General features: G+C 37.3%; 1 protein-coding gene across 8 annotated transcripts in view; it reads left to right on the top strand.

Moving 5' to 3' along the window:
* NARS2 (asparaginyl-tRNA synthetase 2, mitochondrial) overlaps positions 1–22516 on the top strand; it is a 130531-nt gene that overhangs the window by 91798 nt on the left and 16217 nt on the right. For all 8 annotated transcript variants that reach the window (XM_072726009.1, XM_072726011.1, XM_072726008.1 and 5 more), the window contains 3 exons: positions 6477–6543; positions 8078–8215; positions 21507–21604. In XM_072726009.1, coding sequence (XP_072582110.1) covers positions 6477–6543; positions 8078–8215; positions 21507–21604 — 303 coding nt within the window. The remainder of the gene's footprint in view (positions 1–6476; positions 6544–8077; positions 8216–21506; positions 21605–22516) is intronic.

Raw genomic sequence — 22516 nt, 5'->3', positions numbered from 1 at the left:
TAAGGAACCATCTCACAATGTGGAGACTTCTTGAGTTCAAAATTTGATGGTGTAGTCAGCCGGCTAGAGACTCAGGGAAGAGTTGGCAGCTGGAATGAAGGCATTCTGCTGGCAGAGTTCCCTCTTTCTTAGGAGAGGCCAGTCTTTGTCCTATTAAGGCCTCCAACTGATTAGATGTGGCCCACTCACATTGTGGAAGGTAACATACTCTACTCAGAGTCCCTGATTTAAATGTCAGTCTCATCCAGAAACACCTTCACAGAAACTTCTTGAATGTTTGAACAGACATCTGAGTACCATAGCCCAACCAAGCTGACACATAAAATTAACTGTTGTAGGCCAGGATGGTGGCAGTAGAGGTAGAAAGAAGTTGTTCTATTCTAGATATATTTTAAATATAGAGCAAACAGGATTTGCTGAGAATGGGAAAGAGAGAGAAGTCAAGTGTGACTTTAAGCTTTTGTCTTAATACAGCTATAAAAATGGAGTTGGCCATTAATTGAACTTGGGAAAGCCATTAGAATAGCAAGAGGTCTGGGGGCAAATGAGATGGCATCAGGATCATCAACCTCACGTATTATGTTAAGATTCAGACATCCAGTTGTAGATGTTGAGTAGGCAGCTTCAGTGTACAGATAGATCTAGAATTTATGGAAAAGTTCTGGACATTGCACATTGATAAAAGTAGTAAGCAGGGAAGGAAAGAATTAATTTGGGGGTCCTAAGGAATCTGTGCTAGTGACAGAAAACCAAGGAAAACATCTTAAGAGAAGTTATCCATATCCTATCTAGTGAATAAGATGGAAGATGGGAAAAAATATCTATCATTTATTAAATATTTGCTTATGTGCTAGACAGTGATAAACTTTACATCATAGTTCATTGTATCTTTACAACTCTGTGAGTAGTTACCATTGCTCTTCTGTGGAATAAGAATCAAAGAGATTAAGCAAGTAAAAGATGAAATGGGAATTCAAACTCACTTATCTGATTTCAAAGCTCATGCTTTTGACCACTGTGCTTCAAAAGGGCACTGCAATTAATGCTAGAGCAGTTATAGCTCTTCGTTGTCCTTATGACCCTCACATATCACTTGTGCTTTGAAGTCCAGGTCTGTGAAATACTGAGGTTGGGAAATGAATTCATGGGCTGTGCCACACTGGTCATTGCTGGCATCATCGTCCATTCCACAATGCAAATCATAGTTGTGGGTGGTGGGTTTTTTTTTTTTTTTTTTAAGATTTTATTTATTCATGAGAGACACACAGAGAGAGGCAGAGACATAGGCAGAGGCAAACAGCTCCCTGCAGGGAGCCTGATGCAGGACTCGATCCCAGGACTCTGGGATCACGACCTGAGCCAAAGGGAGTTGGTCAACCACTGAGCCACCCAGGTGCCCCCATAGTTGTCATTTAAATGTATACCTGTAATGATTTGTTTAGTGTTTGTCACCTCTGTGTGATCTGGGACTTGTTTATTTTGTTTATTGTTAACACTCCCAGTGCTTAGTACTGGGAGCTCGGTAAATATTTATTGAATAACTGAATGAATGAGTAAATGACATTTGAGTAGCCACGGGGGTGGGAGTATTCTCCTTTAGGTTAGGTCCTCTCCCTGAGGTTTCCTGTTAATTCCTATCACTGTTTACTTTGGGCACTGAGTGTAGTGAGCCTGGATTCTAGTTCTAGCTATACTCCTTATCAGCCATTAATGAATGTCTTAGTTTTTTTTTTCACCAAACTATCTACTATGAGTTAGGCACTGTGCTAGTCACAGTCACTGATGATCCATGATATAGGCATGGATTAGTTCTTTTATGGAATTTAGAGAAAAAGATGAATAGTTAACTTTTTACATGAATGATTGATTACAACTATAAACTTGATTAATAGTAAATTTTTAACCTTTCTAAACTTGCACTTCCTCATCTATAAATTTGTAACTTGTCTGTCATTTTGTTGAAAAGTTCAAATGACCAAACTGCTTAAGCAGTGTGCCAGACTAGATAACTAAAATAACATTCCTGCTGCAAAACATCTAAAAATGGTTGTTAAAAATTATAAAAATTTGTTTAAATACATTGTTGAGTCACTAGAAAGTAAGAGAAGTTCCAGGAGCTACAAATAAAGAGGGAACTGAGTACCAGAGGGAGATACATAAATGGCATGGTGCAGAGGTTTCTCGAGATGGTGAGGGCAACCTGGGTGGCTCAGCGGTTTAGTGCCGCCTTCTGCCCAGGGCGTGATCCTGGACACCCGGGATCGAGTCCCACGTCAGGTTCCCTGCATGGAGTCTCCTTCTCCCTCTGCCTGTGTCTCTGCCTCTCTCTCTGTGTCTCTCATGAATAAATAAATAAAATCTTAAAAAAAAAAAAAAAAAAAAAAGATGATGAGGGGAAGGGTTAGTTGCCGATCTTTGAAACCAGAGATTTTAACAACCATAAGACATGAAAGTAAATCTAAGTGTGATGAATTAGAAGGGAGATACTCGGGATCCGCCTGCCTTTGTTTTGTTTTTTTTTTAATTAATTAATTAATTTATTTATTTATTTATTTTTTGGGATCCGCCTGCCTTTGGCCCAGGGCGCGATCCTGGAGACCCGGGATCGAACCCCACGTCAGGCTCCCGGTGCGTGGAGCCTGCTTCTTCCTCTGCCTATGTCTCTGCCTCTCTCTCTCTCTCTCTCTCTCTCTCTCTCTCTCTCTGTGACTATCATAAATAAATAAAAAAATTTAAAAAAAAAAGAAGGGAGATACTCCCTGAAGTACACATATGCATACACACGCGCGCGCAAACACGTGCATGTATGTACATGAGATACCACGTGACTTGTATTCCTTTGCATAAATAGATTTCATTGTATTCTTGACTACTTATAATTGTTTTATATGAAAGTAAATTATTTAAAGGACTTGTGTAGTAATTGAATTTAGTCTTTACTAAGCAGAAATAGAATTCAATTATTTATTGTCTCCTTTATAGCATTAAGGTTTTTAAAATGTAGAGTACTTACCTTCTTTTGCTCTTCATGTATCTGTGAATTTGAGTCAAAGAATGCCAATAATTTTAGCTAAGCAGTTTTAATCCAACAGCTTCAGAATAATTTCCTTAAATCATAAAAAAATTTAAATCTGAAGGTAGTTTGGTACTGCATCAAGCAATATCACTATGTCTCTTCCTTCTTTCCTCAAAGTACTTTAGAAATAGCTTCTGGGAAGAAGAGATATTATTCTCTGTACATATCAAAAGAAATTAGGAGAGTTGATAAAGGCCATTAAGGATATCCAGTGTCAGAACTGTAATTTGAGCTGAAAAGCTCTGCTTCAACTTAAGCTGTGGGAGTAAGGCAGGAGATCCAGAATAACAAGAGATACTTAGAAAGTCATTTTTTAGAATAATGTAGCAAACATATCCATGGACAAAATCCCTGTGCTTCCCACTTTGACTGCTCTTATATTTCTCAGTATAATGAGTAGATCGTATCAAGTAATTGATGGAATAGAACAATAGAATGTCAAAGCAGAAAAGAACTTGAGATAGCATAGTCCAATCTCCTTATTTTACAAGTACAAATACTTATTTTTAAATGTTTATATAAAACATTACACAAATTTATAAAATGCTTTCATTAAGTTGAAGTGATTTACATAGTAGCCAGTAAGGGGTAGCATCAGAGGGAGAACTCAGAGCTCCCATCTGTCTTTGTTTTGATTGAGTATATTAAACTCCAAGTGTTTTAGGCACTATCTTAGTAGTTAAAAGCTGAGGCTGTGGAGTCAACACATCAGGCTTACTACTTTACATGAGTGATTTTGGGCAAGTTACTGTCCCCTGTAACCTTCCTTTTCCCTTCTGTAAAATGCTTGTTTAAATATGATTACTACCCCCAACACCACTTTCATTCTTGCCTTAGAAATTGTGATGTATTTAAAAAAAAAAAAGAAATTGTGATGTAATACTAGATTCTAATTTGAATAAAATTTTCATCTTGGAAAAATATCACTCAAAACATAGCTTTGGAGGCTTTTTTTGTACTATATACACAACTCCTTCCAATTAATTGTTATAGGTTTGAATTTAATTTTTCCTTCATAGAATAAATTTCTGTTGAGTAACTTATTTTTTGAGTGTTTTTTTTTTAAGGTTTTATTTATTTATTCATGAAAGACACAGAGAAAGAGGCAGGGCCATAGGCAGGCTCCTCACAGGGAACCCGACGCAGGACTTGATCCCCAGACTCCGGGATCATGCCCTGAGCCAAAGGTAGATGCTCAACCACTGAGCCACCCAGGCGTCCCTATTTTTTGAGTTTGCTTTTTTTTTTTTTTTTTAAGATTTATTTATTTATTTATTCGTGATAGACCTAGAGAGAGAAGCAGAGACACAGGAGGAGGGAGAGGCAGGCTCCATGCCGGGAGCCCGACATGGGACTTGATCCCGGGACTCCAGGATCGCACCGTGGGCTAAAGGCAGCCTCCAAACCACTGAGCCACCCAGGGACCCCCTATTTTTTTAGTTTAAAGACTTCAGGAAGTTAATAGACTTTTGGATCTTGTTTGTTTTGTTTTGGGGTTTTGGTAGGGAATTGAGGGGAGATTTTTGGACGTTATTTATTGTAGATTTTTGTTTTTAATCATCCAAAGTACTGTTACAAGGGCTCCTGGGTGACTCAGTTAGCTAAGCATCTGCCTTGGCTCAGGTCATGACCCCTACATCAGGCTCCCTGTTTAGCAGGAAGTGTGCTTTCCCTTCTTTCTCCCTGCCTCCCCCCCGCCCCCCGCCCATGCTCTTTGTCTCACTCTAATGAATAAAATCTTTAAAAAAATGTTCAAATAATATTGCAAAGGGCATATGGAAACTGACATTTTCATATACTACCAGTGGACATAGATTAGTATAACACTATCAAAGGGAAGCAGTATCTTTAGCAGTATCAAAATATCTAAAAACTGTAAACATAAATACACTTCAATCCAACAATTCTATTTTTTCCATATGCAAAATTCATGTGAATCATTTGTGACAGATGTATGTAGTCATGATTTATAATAGCAAAAGATTAGAAACAGCTGAAATATCCATCAATAGATGAATGAGTAAACTATGTTATAGTCACAAAATAGAATATTATATGATAGTTCAAAAAATGGAGAAGCTTATATATGGATATGAAAAGATCTGCAAGGTATATTACTGAGTAAGAAAAGATGTGAAAGAACGTATATGGCATGTATACTATGGCTGCCATCTATTAAACAAAGGAGATTATATGTTAATACTTGCTTATAGATGTATAAAACCTTCTGGAAGGATACACAAAAAACCAGTAACAGTGATTGTATGTGAAGAGAGGAGCTATGGGCAGGCGGCTAAGTGGGCAGCTATGGGACAGGATGAAGGGAAATAGATGCTTTTATACCTTTTTTTTTTTTTTTTACTATGTTCATATATTACCTATTAAGTTAAATTCAAACAAATGTGTGCGTGGCTTGCTTTAGATATGAGTGTTTCTTACTGAGGTGTAATAACCAATTATTTTTTTCCTAAACAGTCTTACAATGCTTAGCATATATTACAGAGCCCTGACCGTGGCCTGAAAGAATCCATAAGATCTGACCTCTGACTATCTTTCTTATTTGATTTCCTGGCATTCTTCCCCTTGTACAGTGTGCTACAGGCACATTGACCTTTTTGTTCCTTGAATGAGCCAAACTGTTCCTTCACTTCAGGCCTTTGTACTTACTGTTCCTTTTGCCTGGAATACTTACCCTCAGATATTTATATGGTTTATTTCCTTATTTCACATATCCCCAAGTCATTGAGTCCTTTCTTGACCGTCGTATCTAAAATTACACCACCAAACACCCTATGTCTTCTTCCCTTGCTTTATTTTTCTTACAGCATGGAAGATTTCTGGCTTTGTATTCTGTTTGTCTATTCTCGAACCCCAAATCCCAGCACTCATACACAGATGCACACACACAAATATCAGTTCCATAAAGGCTTTGTTTTGTCTCTCCAGTGTCTAGAATAATGCCTAGCACATAGTAGGTGTTCAATAAATGTGTTATGAATTAATGAATAAATGATGACTTTGTGAAAAGATTTTTACTCTTTCAGCCTCACTATTTCACACCTTTTATTAGGGCATTGGCGTAACATGAATTCAGAGAAAATCTTTACTTGCTTAAATGACAAGGTTCTCTGTATACACTGCAAGTAGGTCAAGAATGAGATTACTGAATGACCACTTTTCATCATACTGATCAGTTCTCATACAATTAGGTCAGCCTTAATTCCTGATTACTTAGTGATGATTTATTTACAATTATTCCTGATTGCTCAATAATCATTTAGTACTCCTTTGTGATCTCAAAAATTATATGAGAATAGACCCTTTGTAGTTTTTCAGATGAAGTAATTAACAACATGCCATTATATTGACCTTTCTCTGCTTTTACTTTCTTTCTTTCCAGCATTTCTTATACTGAAGCAGTAGAGATCTTAAAGCAGTCATCTCAGAACTTCACCTTCACTCCAGAGGTAGTATTTATATTTGTATTTTCCCCTCTTGTCCGTATCGTATTTCATTGAGAATCCTGGGGCACCGAGCTGGCTCATTCAGTAGACCATGCAACTTCTGATTTAATTGTTGTGAGTTCCAGTCCCACGTTGGGCATAGAACTTACCTTTAAAAAAAAAAAAAAAAAAGAAGAAGAAGAAGAAGAAAGAAAGAAACTTAAAATAATCTTATTTTTCTGGGGTGCCTGGGTGGCTTAGTCAGTTAAGCATCTGATTCTTGGTTTTGGCTCAGGTCATGATCTCAAGATCCTGAGATTGAGCCCAGCCTCAAGCTCTGCACTCAGCACAGTCTGCTTCTCCCTCTCTCTCTACCTCTCCCCCTGCCTCTCCCCACGGAATAAATAAATAAAAGTAAATAATCTTACTTTTCTTATTAGCATTGTTTAATATTTGCCCATCTTTAGATTGTCTTTTTTGATGTTTGCTCAACCTTGTTAAAATATTTAGAGTAAATAATTTTGAAGTAGAGTCATATCATTTTTAATAGCAGTGAATAAAGATTATAAAGAAGTTTATAATCTTTAAACTATCTTCCTAAACCTTCTGGAAGGATAGGAAGATGAAAATCCTTTAAAAGAATGGTAATATGTCCAGAGAGGCCACATGATTTCTCATTGGGCATACACATAATATTAGAAACAAGTCTCCTCATTCCTATGCTAGGGCCTTTAACCTAAAATTAACATATTGGCAGACAAGTAGGGATAATATAACGTTAGGAATGTACTGTGATTACTTTGTCTTCAAACTATTCTATTCACCAGTCCTATCCCCAATTAAGTCAGATCTTCTTATGAGGTATAGTAGTTGTGTTTGTTACATTTATAATCAGTTAATTTGTATAATTTTTTATTTAATATTTGTCTCCTACCCTGGAAGCTTCATGAAGTCAGGAGTTCTATTTTTCTTACCACTGTGTTCAGTACCTAGCATGGTACTGGGATTTAATAGGCATGTTAGTATTTGTTGAATAAATAACAGTGTTATTAAATATTCATCAGAGCATCTGATACATGAATTGACTTTCTTATTAAAAAAAAATCACTGAAAGAAGCCATCTAGCCAGAGAGAGACTCAATATTAGGAATATTATCTTTCATCATTTAATTTCCTGCGACTTAGGAACAGTAACCATAGAAGAAGCTCTAGGCAATATTAATAAAAACTATGATTTTGAAGCCAGCTTTTATACACTGTGGGAAGGGTACTTTGTTTTCCTGCAGATGCGATTCATCTGCTAAATGCTGCTCCGCAAGATATGGGGGACAGAAAGCATAATGTTTATCTACTCGTTTCAGCTTTCATCTTTCCAGGCCTTCAGATGTTCTTGTAACACACCTCTCTGGCTTAGTTATCTGAGTAACCTTAGCAGACAGCTCCACACATCACTGATCTCAGAGGAAGCCCTTGGAACTGATAGAGGTTATTTTTAGATACTGCATTGTATATTTCTGCTCTTTCTTCTCCTTTGATAATTTCATTTTTCTCATTACAGTGGGGTGTTGATCTACACACTGAACATGAAAAGTACTTGGTGAAGCACTGTGGCAACATACCAGTCTTTGTCATTAATTATCCATTAGCACTCAAGCCTTTCTACATGAGGGATAATGAAGATGGCCCTCAGCACACAGTAAGAAAAATCACTAAGTAAATCAGGGTTGGTGGTCTCAGAATCTTGAGTTTTTCCCCTTGACTTAATTTCATTTATCCTTTGGCATATTTTTAAAAATTATATCCATCACACTTTACATTTCTTAAAATGATAAACTTTTTTTTTAATGATAAACTTTCTAAAAGGTATCTCTTTTTAAAATAGTGTTCCTAAATAAGATCCTGATGTTCTCTAAACACACCTATCACATGGTGTCCTGCTTAGTTTAGCAGATGCAAATATAAACGTGTTTTTTTTTTTTTCCTTTTGTTTTTTAAATAATTGAGAGGAAGTGGCCCAGAACACTGTTTAGCAGTGCCTGGTCTACTATCAGCTGAAATACTGGTAAGGAGACTGAGGGACTGGTGTATGCTGGGCAAGAAAGGAAAGCAGTGGCAGGATCAGACAAAGCAGGAGGCTCAGAGTACTTTGATTTTGTTGTCATATAAAAATTGTGAGGGGAGGGGATAGAGGAATCTGAGAGGTCTGGGCAGATTCTCCTGTCCCTTCTCTTCTGACTATTTCTTCTTGTCTATCTTGTCTCTGTCTTTCGGTCTCTCTCTCTCTCTGTTCTCTTTTGCCTCCCTTATGCTCTGTCCTTTTTTCACACTTTGGTTGCTTTTTTAATTCTTCTAGTTTATTTTTTCCTTTTTTCTTCTTTTGTCTCTTCTTTCACTTTGACAAAATTAGCGGTAATATAAAATAATATATTTGACTCTTTAAATATTAATTGAATAGTTATATCCTTAACATCATTAATGTAAAAATCTGTGAGACAAATATATTATATTTATCTCACAAAGGGTCCAAAAACAAAACTTTGCTTTCTGATGTTTTTCAGTTGTCTCTAGATAAACATCAGTGGAAAAATGTAGATCAGGGCCTACCAGTAAATAAAATATCTCCATCTTAGGTATACAAGGTACCTCTTTGAATATATTTCCTGTTTTCTCTGTATATTATAGTATTACTAAAATGGTATTAGCCATCAGTTAGTAGATTCCTATAAAGCAAGCACTATCATTTCATCTCTAAGTCCTGGAAAAATCTTGCCAAGAAACTTACTGTTTCTCCCATTTTACAGATGGGAAGCTAGGGTTTAAGGACACTGGTTGCACTTCCCAAGCTCACATAGGTAGTGAATGACAGTTAGTGAGAGACCTTACTCCCTCTGGTTCTGAAATCTGTATTCTTCTGCTTCAAAGCCATAAATACAAAGCTACATTGATTTAACACATCCCAACTTTTTACACAGTGTTATCCAGAACCAATGAGCAGCACGGTTGATTTATGATTCTTATTTCCTTTTTTTCCTACCAACCCTCTGGTATAATTGATTATAAGAAAGGAATTGACCCATAGGTTGGCAGCAAAAAAACAGGAGAAACTAGGGCATAGATTATCCAGTCTTTAATAATTCAGTGTTGAACCTACATCACAAAACAGGACTGCATCCATATCTCTTGGCTTTTTTTTGATCACTTTACCTTATACCACTTCCACCTCCCCCTCACCACACATACACACACACACACCATGTAGTCTTTGCATATAATTTCCCAGCATTCAGCACTTTTCAGTCATTCGGTTTTGTACTTCTTAAATACACCCCTTAAAGCTCTCCGTCTTTCTCTTATAATGTTGTATGGTGACAAATGGTGACTACACTTACTGTGGTGAGCTTCAAGTGGTGTATAGAATTGTTGAGTCACTGTGTTGTACACCTGAAATTAATAAAAACATTGTCAACTACAAGAGTTTGAAAATTAATTTTTAGTTTAATTAATTTTAATTTTTTTTAATTAAAAACTTTGCCTCTCTGTAGACTTTCCTGGGTTACCTAGTCACCTTGATTCTTCCTTTCTGGATTTCTACAGCATTTAAAGAATTAGTAAAACTGGTAGCATTGGGTCTATTTTTTGTGCTATATAGGTGTTGCTTTCTCAAATAAAAGAAACTCTTAACTTCTTCAGGATGGGAATGACTTTTTTTAGCCACAATGGCTTCTACTGCGCATTCCTCATTCCCTCTAATATGACTTCCACCCCTGTCGTACCACTGAAGCACCTCTTTGTAGGATGAGTAATAATTGTCATGTTATTAAATCCAGCAGACTTTTTTTTTTTTAACTTCTCAACGTTACTCAGCACAATTAATGACTTTCTTGTTCTAAAAACTGTCTCCTGGCTCCTGTGACATGGTATTCTTCTCTGTTCTCAGAGATTATTCCTTCTTAGTCTTCTAGACAAGTTCATCCTCTTCTACTAATCCAGTAGATGTTGGGATTCCTCAGGGTTCCATCACATATCTTTTCTCTCCTCAAAGTGATGTCATCTGGACTCACAGCTTACTATTTATTTTCAGACTCGACAGTCACATCTCTAATCCTTACTTTTGCTCAGAGCTCTTACTGCCATTTATATATCTCAAAGGCATCTTAGAATAATCTAAAACTGAACCCATCCGTGATTTCTGCTCTTCTCCCCTCTTCTTACCAAATTTGATCTTCTTTCAACGTTCCCTGTCCATCTAATTGTGCAAACCATATCCTAGACTCATCTTTGAAATCTTCCTTACTCCCTATATCCAAGTTGTGACTAAGTTGGCATTTTTATATGTTTATATAAATATCAAATCTAGCTACTTTATCTTCATTTCCACTTTTACCTTTTTAGATTAAGATACCATCATCTCTTGCCTGGATTACTTCAATAGCTTCCTGACTGGTCCTGCTGTATCTGCTCTTTCCTCCTCTGAGTCACTTCTCCCCACTTCAGCATAAGCTTTTAGAAAATGTAAATCTGTTCATGTTATCTCTCCTTTTAAAACCATTCCATGGCGGAGTGCCTGGGTGGTTCAGTTGGTTAAGCATTTGCCTTTGACTCAGGTCATCATCCTAGGGCCTTGGGATCGAGCCCTGCATCAGGCTTTGAGCTCAGTCGAGAGCCTGCTTCTCCTTCTGCCTCTGCTGCCCCCCATCCCCCGCACTTGTGTGAGCTTGCATGCTTACTTTCTCCCTCTCTCTCTCAAATAAATAAACGTGTTTTTTTTTTAATTAAAGTGAAAAATTAAGTTAAAAAAAAGCATTCAGTGGCCTCCCATTGCTTTAGTATCCAAGTCAGAATCCTTGATCTGGCCTCTAGGCCCCAGTGACATCTGTCTGCCTGTGTCTCTCTTACCTGATGCACTGTGCTGCTTCTCTTTGCTGTCTCTGCTCCATTCATATCATGTCACCCTTACCTGTCTTCAGACATTCACTGCTTTCTCTCACCATCGTATCTTTAGACATTGTGTTCCTTCAATCTAGGACACTCTTCTTTACCTAAGTAATTTTACTATTTCTCCAAATCTCTATTCAGCCATCATTTCCCTGGAGAAACCTTCCATGACCCTCTAGATTGAGTCAGAGACCCCTGTTAGACACTAAAATATTACCATGTTAAATTTCAGACCCAGAACTACTGACTCGTAATTCATTATACTCCTTAACACAGTTGTAGTTTTACATTTATTTTTATGACTATTTAATTAATGACTCTCCTCTTTGCCACAGGACTTGAGGACTTTCCTTTTCACTTGTTGTATCCATAATGTCTAGCATAGTGCCTGGAATATAGGAGGCACCTAATATCTATTTGGCAATAGGTAGGGGATTGGACAGATGGATGAATCCAACTCTACATAGTTGTAGACACACAATGGACAAGTAGTGAGTGAGTGACTTGATTTGCTAAGGAAATTTCTGGGATGTTAAAGAACAGCTTTTACTCCAATTTTTTTTGAGTGATAGTAACATAGTATAAAGGAAAGTCCAGTAGCTTTAGAATCAGACACTCTTGGGTTCAAGTCCCAGGTCTGTGTGTTAGAGACCATGTGATCTTAGCCAGCTAATGTCTTTGTCTTACTTTCCCAGTCTCTAAAAATAAGTTTATAATCTTATCTCAGAGTTGTGAAGATTAAATTAGATAGTATATAAAAAATATATATAGCACAGTGTTTGGGGTGATAGGTAGTTGATAAGTATAAAGCCCTCTTTCTTTCTAAATTGTGATGAAGTCTTTATTATGATAAAGCACAGTAATGTTAAAATATGTTTGTGTTTTACAGCATCAAACATACTGTTACACAAGATTCTTTAAAAGGCAATTCCTTCATAGACTGCAGTCACAAACATTTTTTATCTTTAGAAGTACAAGGAGGCCTTCTTTATGACAAGTCTCAAGTAATGTGGTCTCACAGCTTGAAAACTGAAAGCATTATAATGGTACTTTAATGTATTCATATATTTTATACAGTACTATAATATATAGCTTCTCAGAGATAAATTATTAAAATATCATTTATTTAAACTGCATATATTAGACGTAGGTTATAACATTGATTCATTAACACCTAGATTTCTTTTCAACCCACTTGTATAGAGTGCCTGCTTCTACTTATTTTTTTCAATGGGGAATGAACAGGCTTTGGGCCAAATAACTATTTCTTTCAGAAGGACTATAATAACAGGTTGTGAGTAGGGTTGCAAGAGTTTCTGCAATGGGTGCAATGCAATCTAAAGAATTAAGACAAATACGTTTCATAAATGCCTTCCCTAGGGATCAAGAGAAGGGTAGAGAAATTTTTAACCTACACTTGTACCATTGGGCTGGAGGTCATAAGTACTAAAATGGCACATTTTTAGAGCTACTATACCTTTTTCTTCTTTCTGCCCTCCCCCACCCCCTCCAAAAAAAAAAAAATTGAAGGTATGCAGTATATTGTAATGAAAAGCATACTGGACTAAGGAGTTAATAGTGCCAGGTTTGAAATCCATCTTTCTTACTAGTTAGCTATATATATGACCTAATCAAGTCCAATCACTAAGCCTCAGTTTCTCTTTCTGTAAAATCAGAGAGTTGGATTGGATGACTTCCATAGTACTAAAAAGCTTTAAGATTCTCTGATTTCAAGTTTTTCCGCCTAAGTTTTTCCCCACTTGGATATATAAGAATAACTTATAAATTAGCAAACATATTTGATAATTTGAAGATGACAGATCATGGGCCTAAATAAAGTGAATCTAAGCAAACATTCAAAATACTATATGCTCCTGAGTCTAGGTCCCTTAGTAACTCCCTCAAAAGCAGGTGCCAAGTATTCAGCTAGGGAAATGGCTTTGCAAAGAAGAATATTCATTCATCCTATCCATTGTGATTAGGAAAAAGTGACTGCCAACATCACCAGATAATATCGTAATTTTTAAAAAATTATATCAGTATTACTTAGCAAATCATAAGAATTTAAGCATTAGTGGGCATTCAGTAAAGTATCACTATGAAGTCAACTTGGAAGGAATAATACCCAACCAAGGGATATCTAATGAATTTCCCTGTCTGGTACTAAGTAACCAGCCTGCATCAAACTAACAGAAAATAGTAATGAAGGGAATGGTAATTTTTCCTACAACTAGGACTAATGACTATCCTAGGAATTTATGTTATAGTTGAAAGTATGCATGTCAGTTCATCTACAGTGTTCTCAGACTAACCATTTACTAGCCAAAGTTCATTTTTAGCCATTGCTATCTGCAGCCCATTTGAATCTTTACACTCTCATGTCCGGAAGGTTCTCTTTCCTACCTGTGCCTCATTGTTTTTAGGGGCAAAATATTGTCTGTCAGCAGTAAGAGCAAAAGCTCAGAGAGATTGAAACCACAAACATGTTTCCTGTGGTTTGTGGAACATTCTTCTTCTCTTGATAATAATACGTAATGTTGCTCCATTGTTGGTAGCAGCCTGTCAGAAACTGAATAGGGAGGTGTTCAGTTTGTGTTTTTCATTAATACTTAAAAATACTGAGGTAGGAAGAGAAGGTGGAAGAAGAGACATTCAACTTTTTCCTCTCTGAAGTTAGCATAGAAAAGGTTTTTTTTTTTTTTAAGGTAATGTATTAAAGGCCTTGTTCCTTTCCAATCTGTTTGTTTTTCAATTCAAGGTTTGCATTTTATTTTCAGTACATTGAGTGGAATCAAAGAGTAAGAGTCAAAAATGAGTGTCATAAGTAAAGAAAGACCAGGGCTTTTTGAGCTTGAATACCAACACAGACTATTTCTAGACAGCATGCCACCGCAGCTATGTGATTTAAACAAAATAAAAACACACACAGTATGGGATCCCTGGGTGGCGCAGCGGTTTGGCGCCTGCCTTTGGCCCAGGGCACGATCCTGGAAACCCGGGATCGAATCCCACGTCGGGCTCCCGGTGCATGAAGCCTGCTTCTCCCTCTGCCTGTGTCTCTGCCTCTCTCTCTCTCTCTCTGTGTGACTATCATAAATAATAAATAAAAATTAAAAAAAAAAAAAACACACACACACAGTAGAGGAAGATGTGCATTCTGGCCTAGAAGATATGCCCAAAGTGGAATGAATTTTACTTAAGACTAAGGGTGTAGTACAATTACTTGTAGCCTTCATTGTTATCTGTGTAGAAGAGTGAAAGGACAGCAGAACTAAAATCTTTCCACTTCTTTCAAGTCTTCCAAAGATGCGTAGGAACATACAGGAGATTGTAGCTACAGAAGTGCTTAAATTTGATCAAACTTGGGAGTTAAGGGGACATTTTATAATCCAGCCTGTGAATTTTAACTTTCCCGAATGAAGGGCAGGATTGCTCAGCCCTAGCTCTTTAAGCGAGCCTCAGACTCCCATAAACCACAGATCTGCCAACCCATAAGGGCAAATTGTAATGATGAGCTCATGTTCTATCTAGGCCACTTGCCTGTTTCCAGCCTCTTTGCACTCTTAACTTCTCACCACCTGTCACTGGGCAAACACACAGCCATGTTTGTCTCATTAGTTCTTAGATTTGTGTGATTCTGTCCATGTTTCACATTTTGTGCACCTTTGTTTCATGGTTTGTACTCTCTTATGTCTGTATGTACTCTCTACCTCTGCTTGAGCCCCAGAAAGAGTAATAGTTTCTGTAGTAATTAGCTCAGCAGTTATCAGGGGGAGACACAACATAGAAGAATCCTGTTGGAAATTTCAACTCTCACTTTAAAAGGTATGGAAATTTGAAGGAGCTGTGTCAGTAATCTTCAGGGAGTGGGGTGTTTTCTGTGTCATATCAGAGGAAGTGCAGCTCTCTGTTTATCAAATGTAAATGTCTTCATTTATAGTTGAGGAATAGTTTGCTATATTATAGCTGCTCAGAAAGTGTGCAGAATCCGTAGAGAGATTAGAGGATATTGTAGTAAAAGGAAAGCAGGAAGTATAACTGATAGAGTGGAAAAGAGATGCAACCTAAAGAACAAGAGAAGAGAAGAAGATGACATGGAGAAAGAAGGGAAAACAAAGCCTTCATGGGCCTTTCTTCAAACGAGATAAATCTGTCCTTGATAAAAAAGAAACAATATTGCTTTGGTCATAGAACATTTATGAGGCACCGTGAAGGAATGTCTTACTCAAAGGATCAATCTCTCTCAAAAGGAGAAGCAACTTTACTCTTTGTCAAGAAAAGATACATGAATTCGTGCACCTGAAAGTGTGAGTTTTCAGGCCATCCAGACAAAGAAAGGACATAGATGATGTGTGTATTCCTTCTGCTTGTCACAAAATTAAGAGTGATATATGGGACTTTATCTGGATGTCTTCTAAAATTTTTATTCAACTAAAATAGCTATTTTGTTCGGTTCTTTTCTATTTTGGTAAGTTCTTTACTTCTTTTCCTTTTCTAACCCCCTCTCCCAGAGTACAGAGGAAGAAATAGGAGAACTATTCTGACCTTAATTCTCTAATTAACAATGAGGATTTGGTTGGGAGAGTGGAAGTGAAAGATTCCATGTCAGTTCGGGAGAGGGGAGGCTACATAGTAAACTGTTGTACTCTACATAAATAGTGGCCACTACTCTCTCAGAGGAGATTATATTTTCCTGCCGCATCAACATCCGTTTAGTGACTCACATGTGACTTGTATTGGCCAAAGAATAGTTAGCAAGTGTGACCTATATCCATTACTCCTGGACAAATGTTTTTAGTACATACTTGTCTGTGTTCTTTTTTTTCTGTCTGCCAAATCAGCAGTACCTCACAAAGCGGCTTTTTTTATCAGCCTCAAGCCAGGATGGACATGTAGCATAAGTTTTAAAAAGCCAATTCATTGTGGTAAAGCAGAAGTTGTCAGTCATGTACTACTTTGTGTCCTCTGCCTCCCCATCCTGCCTCCTCACCTCCACTCCTATGCTGGAGACATTTAGCAGTATCTGATGACATTTTTGGTTGTCACAACTAGGGCATTGAAACTGGCATCTGGTGGTAGAGGCCAGGTATACTGCTAAATATCCCACGAGCACAGGACAGACCCTCACAACAAAATTATCTGGCCAAAAATGTCACTAATGCTGAGATTGAGAAGCCTGTTATAAGCTTCTGGGATTGTTTATAACTGGGTTATTAGGATAATGTAACCTATCCTGACTAATACAGCAATTACCACAATTAATTTTATGATAATTAATGTAGAAATAACTGGGCTTAACCATCTTAATGTCTTGGTTATTAGGAAAACAGGTTTGAAAGAAATCCAGAAGAAAAAATGTAGATATCGTACTATAGCATAAGGTTTTAAAGGTGACTCAGATGGCTCAGTCGGTTGAGCATCTGACTCTTGATTTCAGCGCAGGTCATGATCTCAGAGTTGTAAGATGGAGCCCCAAATTGGACTCCATGCTGGGCATAGAGCCAGCTTAAGATTATCTCTCCCTCTCCTGCTCTCTCTCTCTTTCTCTCTCAAATAAAAAAAAAAAAAAAAAAAGATTTTGAAGGTTACTGAAAAGATTCAGAAGCTATCAGTCCCACAACTGTTACTGTGCAGTTGCAAATATTCCAGATAAATAAAAACTAAATAGGTCTAAAACCAGTATGGTTGTACATTGAATTCCCAGGGAGCTCACATATTAAAATAAAGAAGGTTTGTAATCAAAGATAAATATGCATCTTTCATGGTCCTCTAAAAATAGCATTAAAAAAAAACCTAAGTTCAAAATTAACATAATTGAGACCTACAGAAAATGCTAAGATCTCCAAAGGGCTTTGTGCTTGTTTTAGTTGTATTAGCAGCAAACCAAGCAAGAAATGTGTCTCTTATTGGATTCTTATGAACTTATACAGACAGCAAAACAACACATTCCCTTGTGGCCCCAGCTGGGGATTACCTGTTTCCTGTTCTTCCATGATAGCTGATTCTCCAACATCTGTTTTTGAGGCAGTGAACTTTTATAAACTTTGCCTATACTTACAGTAGCAGAGGCAATTACTGCTCACCTTTGTGGCTTGGAATTGCCTCAACTTCCAAAGCTTAGAAATGATAGATTTTGGATATACCTGTCCCTTCTTAATAGAACTACACAAAGATGGAATGCTATGCTTCAGGGATAGTGATTTTCAGTCGTTAAATGTTTTCAGGCAAAGCTCAGAGAGCCACTTGGTGTCTATTCTTTTCTAATCCAGATGGCCTGTAATTCTAAATTTAAAACTCTGGATTAAGGTTAAGAACAGATTTTTGATCAGGTGTCTCTCAACTTCTAATATATGTTAGCCATATCTAAAAGCAAGATACTAAGAAATAAAGATGCCAGTCATTCAGGAGCTCAGTCAATTAAGGATCTGCCTTTGGCTCAGGTCATTATCTCTGGGTCCTGGGATCAAAGCTCTTGTTGGACTCCTTGCTCAGCGAGGAGTCTATTTATTTATTTATTTCTCCCTTTCCCATTGCCCCTCCCTTCTGCTCATATTCTCTCTTTCTCTTTCAAATAAGTGAATACAATATTAAAAAAAAAAAAAAAAACACCTCTCCCTTGAAACTTCTTTCTCTGAGAATAGGAAGGGTAACTGCAGGGTCCTGGTCAGAGTCCAACTCTATTAATTGTGTAGCCTGTGAGAATTTCCTCTCAAGGCTGTCTTGTCCACCTGTCCAAAGCTGTGTGTTTCATTCCCTCTCATCATATCTGAGTCACCAAATCCACATTCCAAATTATCTGCTTGTTCATTATAGTTTCCCCAAGTTCACAGAAGAATTACTAAGATGTGGTCAACAAGCAGTGTTAGTGTGACAAAATCTGTTTGTACATTTACTTCTCACCAGCTGAGCAAGTGGTAGGAAATTTAGTAAAAGTAGAAGCTATTAATGAATTTCTGTTTTCTCTCGCTGTAATTCACACCAAATCATATCTGATGTTTTCTTTTTTAGTGATATAATGAAGATGAGGCATACAGTATTTGGGGTGCACTCTTGAATTATTACAGTTTTATTAATTTCAATTATTTATAAGAGGTACCTCAGTCAAAAGTTCTGAAATCAAAACAGGGCAATGGCTTTATAGTAAAATAAGGCTATAAGTAAGGCAGTGTTTAAGAAAAGAGTTTATAATGTAATGTGACATTTAATTAAATGTGAGGGGCCCCTGGCTGGCCTCAGTCAGTAGAACATGCAACTCTTTTTTTTCTTTTTTTTAAAGAGGAAATTTATTTTATTTTTTTATTCATTTTTGACAGTCACAGAGAGAGAGAGGCAGAGACACAGGCAGAGGGAGAAGCAGGCTCCATGCACCGGGAGCCCGACGTGGGATTTGATCCCAGGTCTCCAGGATCGCGCCCTGGGCCAAAGGCAGGCGCCAAACCGCTGCGCCACCCAGGGATCCCTTTTATTTATTTATTTATTTTAAGATTTATTTATTTTAGAGAGTGAGAGCATGCCCATACTGGCATGCCCTCGACTGGGGAGAGGGACAGAGGGAGAGACTCTCCAGCAGACCCTGGCCAATGGGAGAGCTGGAGGTGGGGCTTGGTCTCACAATCCATGAGGTCATGACCTGAGCCGAAATCTGGAGTCAGTTGCTTAACAAATTGAGCCACTCAAACACCCTAGAACGTGCAACCCTTGATCTTGGGGTTGTGAGTTTGAGTCCCACATTGGGTATAGAGCTTACTTTAAAATTTTTTTAATTGAAGATTAAAATATATTTTATGAATTTCTGATTTTTCATTTGTTGTAATATATATTTCTTAGTTTTATCTTCTTTTTTAATTTTTTTTAAAAGATTTTATTTTTAGAGCACAAGCAGGGAGAAGGGAAGAAAGAGAGGAAGGGGACAGAATCCCAAACAGATTGCCCACACAGATCCTGGGCAGAGGGCCTCCATCTCATGACCCCCAGATCATGACCTGGGTAGAACCAAGTTGGACACTCAACCAGCCGATCTACCCAAGCACCTCAGTTTTGTGCCTTCTTAATAATGCTTGCTACCTGCCCCACAAAAAAGAATCACCAAGTCACAGAATAATACAGATAGCAAATAAACATAAAAGTTAAATATTACTAGTAACTGAAAAAATAGAAATTAAAATATAAAGCTACTATTTTCCTTTATTGAAAGTTTTTTGTTGTTTTCTTAGTATAAAAGTGTAAAACACATCTTCATTGTAGAAAGTAAGAAAATACCAGACAGAGAACAGAAGACATCATAGTGGCAGCATAATTAACATCTCATGTAGATGCCAATCTTTTTTAATTCATGTCTAAGATTTTTTATCCATGTTTAACAGTTGTCTCCTATTGACACGACTTGAATTTTTGTTATTTTAGGTAATGCTGCAATAAAGACCCTGTGTGGTAATCTTTTTTGGTTTGGGGGTTGTTGGTTTTTTTGTTTTGTTTTGTTTTTTGCATCTCTGGCAGTTCCTGGTTGGTAGAATTGCCAAGGCTGGGTCAAAGCATGTGGCATTTTTAAGGGTTTTGATGATCTTTCCCCAAGTTACTGACCAGAAAGGTTCTATCAGATATAAGAGAATTCTGGCTTATGCAACTTCTAATCCATGTTGTTTATGTTGTTTTCTTACTTTTATATTTTGATAACTCCAAAATGCTATCTCATTGTTTCAGTTTTTACTTTTTTGATTAATAATCAGAACATTTTCTTTTTTTTTTTTTAAAGTAGGCTCCATGCCCAGTGTGGAGCCCATTGTGGAGCTTGGACCCATTACCCTGAGATCAAGACCTGAGCTGAGATCAAGAATGGGACAGTCAACTGAGTCACCTAGGTGCCCCAATAATCAGGACATATTTTACATGTCCTACCAAAATACTATAAGTTAAAGAAAAATCTTCATTGCCAAATTATTTACAAGAAAACAAACAAAAGACACACACTAAAATGCTCAACAAGAGAAAAGCAGTTAGATAAAAACTGTTACTTTTAAACAATAAACTATGCAGGTATTAAAACATTCAGTATTGGGCCGCCTGGCTGGCTCAGTCAGTGGCATATGTGACTCTTGATCTCAGGGTTTTAAGTTCTAGTCCCATGTTGGGTAGAGAGATTTTTATTTTTTTTAATTAAGTATGCAAAGTATACTAACATCGGAAAAAAATTATAATACTAAATAAAACATTAGAATGGTAAATTTTTAAATTCTTTTTTTTTTAAATTATTTATTTATTTATGATAGTAACAGAGAGAGAGAGAAAGAGAGAGGCAGAGACACAAGCAGAGGGAGAAGCAGGCTCCATGCACCAGGAGCCCGATGTGGGACTCGATCCCGGGTCTCCAGGATCGTGCCCTGGGCCAAAGGCAGGCGCCAAACCGCTGCACCACCCAGGGATCCCTAGAATGGTAAATTTTTATGTGTAATTTGATCTACTGTACTCCATAAACATGGAAGAAAAAAAATCAGAAAGAAAATATGCCAAAATGCAATTGCTTCTGCATGGTGATAGATGACTTTTAATATCTCATAATTTTTAATACTTGCCACATTTTTTATAATTAACATACCACATTTGTAAAGAAAACACATTTCTGGGGGCACCTGGGTGTCTCAGTGGTTGAATGTTTGCCCTGGGCTCAGGTTGTGATCCCGGGGTCCTGGGATCGAGTCCTGCATCAGGCTCCACACAGGGAGCCTGCTTCTCCCTCTGCCTATGTCTCTGCCTCTCTCTCTGTGTCTTTCATGAATAAATAAATAAAATCTTAAAAAAAAACATATTTCTGTTAAATATACTGCATATATGGTGCAAGAGAGGAAACTGTCCATCTGTAATTTGTGTATCATGTATTCTAAAAATAATACAAAATATTTGATTTTGAAACAGATAACATAAACAAGATTCTGGTAAGCAGTTAAATAGCCACTTGTTAAAATGTTAAAAGTTCCACTTCCTTGAGATGCTGACAATTGTTGGAATCCCCTGAAAATGTAAAATGTGAAATTGTTCATGACTTTTTTCCTTTTTAGGTTGCTGCTGTTGATCTTCTGGTTCCTGGAGTTGGAGAGCTCTTTGGAGGAAGCCTCAGAGAGGAACGGTACCATTTCTTAGAGCAGCGACTGGCCAGGTATTAATCAGACATAAACAAAATTCAAAAATTGAAGATGGGGCACTCGAAGGCAGTCTTGGCAGAGTCACAAAGAACAGCAAATGGGCCTCAGTGCCTGACTGACCTGAATCTCAGACTCTCTGTGGCCTTGAGCAAGTTGTCATGTGACTTCCCTGAGCTCCCCTTTCTTAAAGATTGGAACTGCTATGTGAAATAAGGCCACAGTGACATGTGCCCACTGTTTGGTGCATATTTCTCCCTATGGAAATTGCTTTTTAAAAAGTTAATGGTAAAAGTTAATGGTAGTTAAGGTAGAAAACCTTAAAGGTTTTCCTTCATTTTCCCCCTTCTTTCTGTTCTTTTTTATTTACTCTAAATTATGATTGGGAACATAAACTGAGACTCCTTTAGAGCCATAAAGAAAAGACAGACTCTGAACCAGAGAAAGGATAAAGATGGAGGAAGAAAGATACTAAAAATATCCACTAAACTAACATTTAGAATAAGCAGTTTTTCCTTCCTCAGGTTTTCTGCTATGTAAGGGTCTTGATTAAGCTATTTGAATAACTCATTTTAACTTGCTGCTTGAGACCTAGGAAACGAATCCATAAACACACAGAAAATGTTTTGGAGATGAGAAGTAGGGAATCGTGTTTCTAATTGAACTACCACTCCTATGTATGCACGGTCTGCCAACAAACCACAATGACTTCCTAAACTAACCAAGGTTATAAACCTCTGTTTTCCATGGTTTCCACTTTTGCTATGCCAGACTTTTAAAAAAAAAGGTTTTTCCCATGTTGAAGGCTTAATCCCACTCTCCTACTCTCCAGATAATACTGGATTTCGTAGAAACCTGGAAAAGCCTTAATAGTTTGAAAATATCCTTTTAAAATAGCCATTTATAAGGCCTTCTTTTCCTAATAGAGA

The sequence above is a fragment of the Vulpes vulpes genome, chromosome 11, assembly GCF_048418805.1.
Source record: "Vulpes vulpes isolate BD-2025 chromosome 11, VulVul3, whole genome shotgun sequence".
Classification (NCBI taxonomy): domain Eukaryota; kingdom Metazoa; phylum Chordata; class Mammalia; order Carnivora; family Canidae; genus Vulpes; species Vulpes vulpes.
The sequence above is the reverse complement of the archived record's forward strand: the minus strand, read 5'-3'. Positions and strand labels throughout refer to the sequence as shown.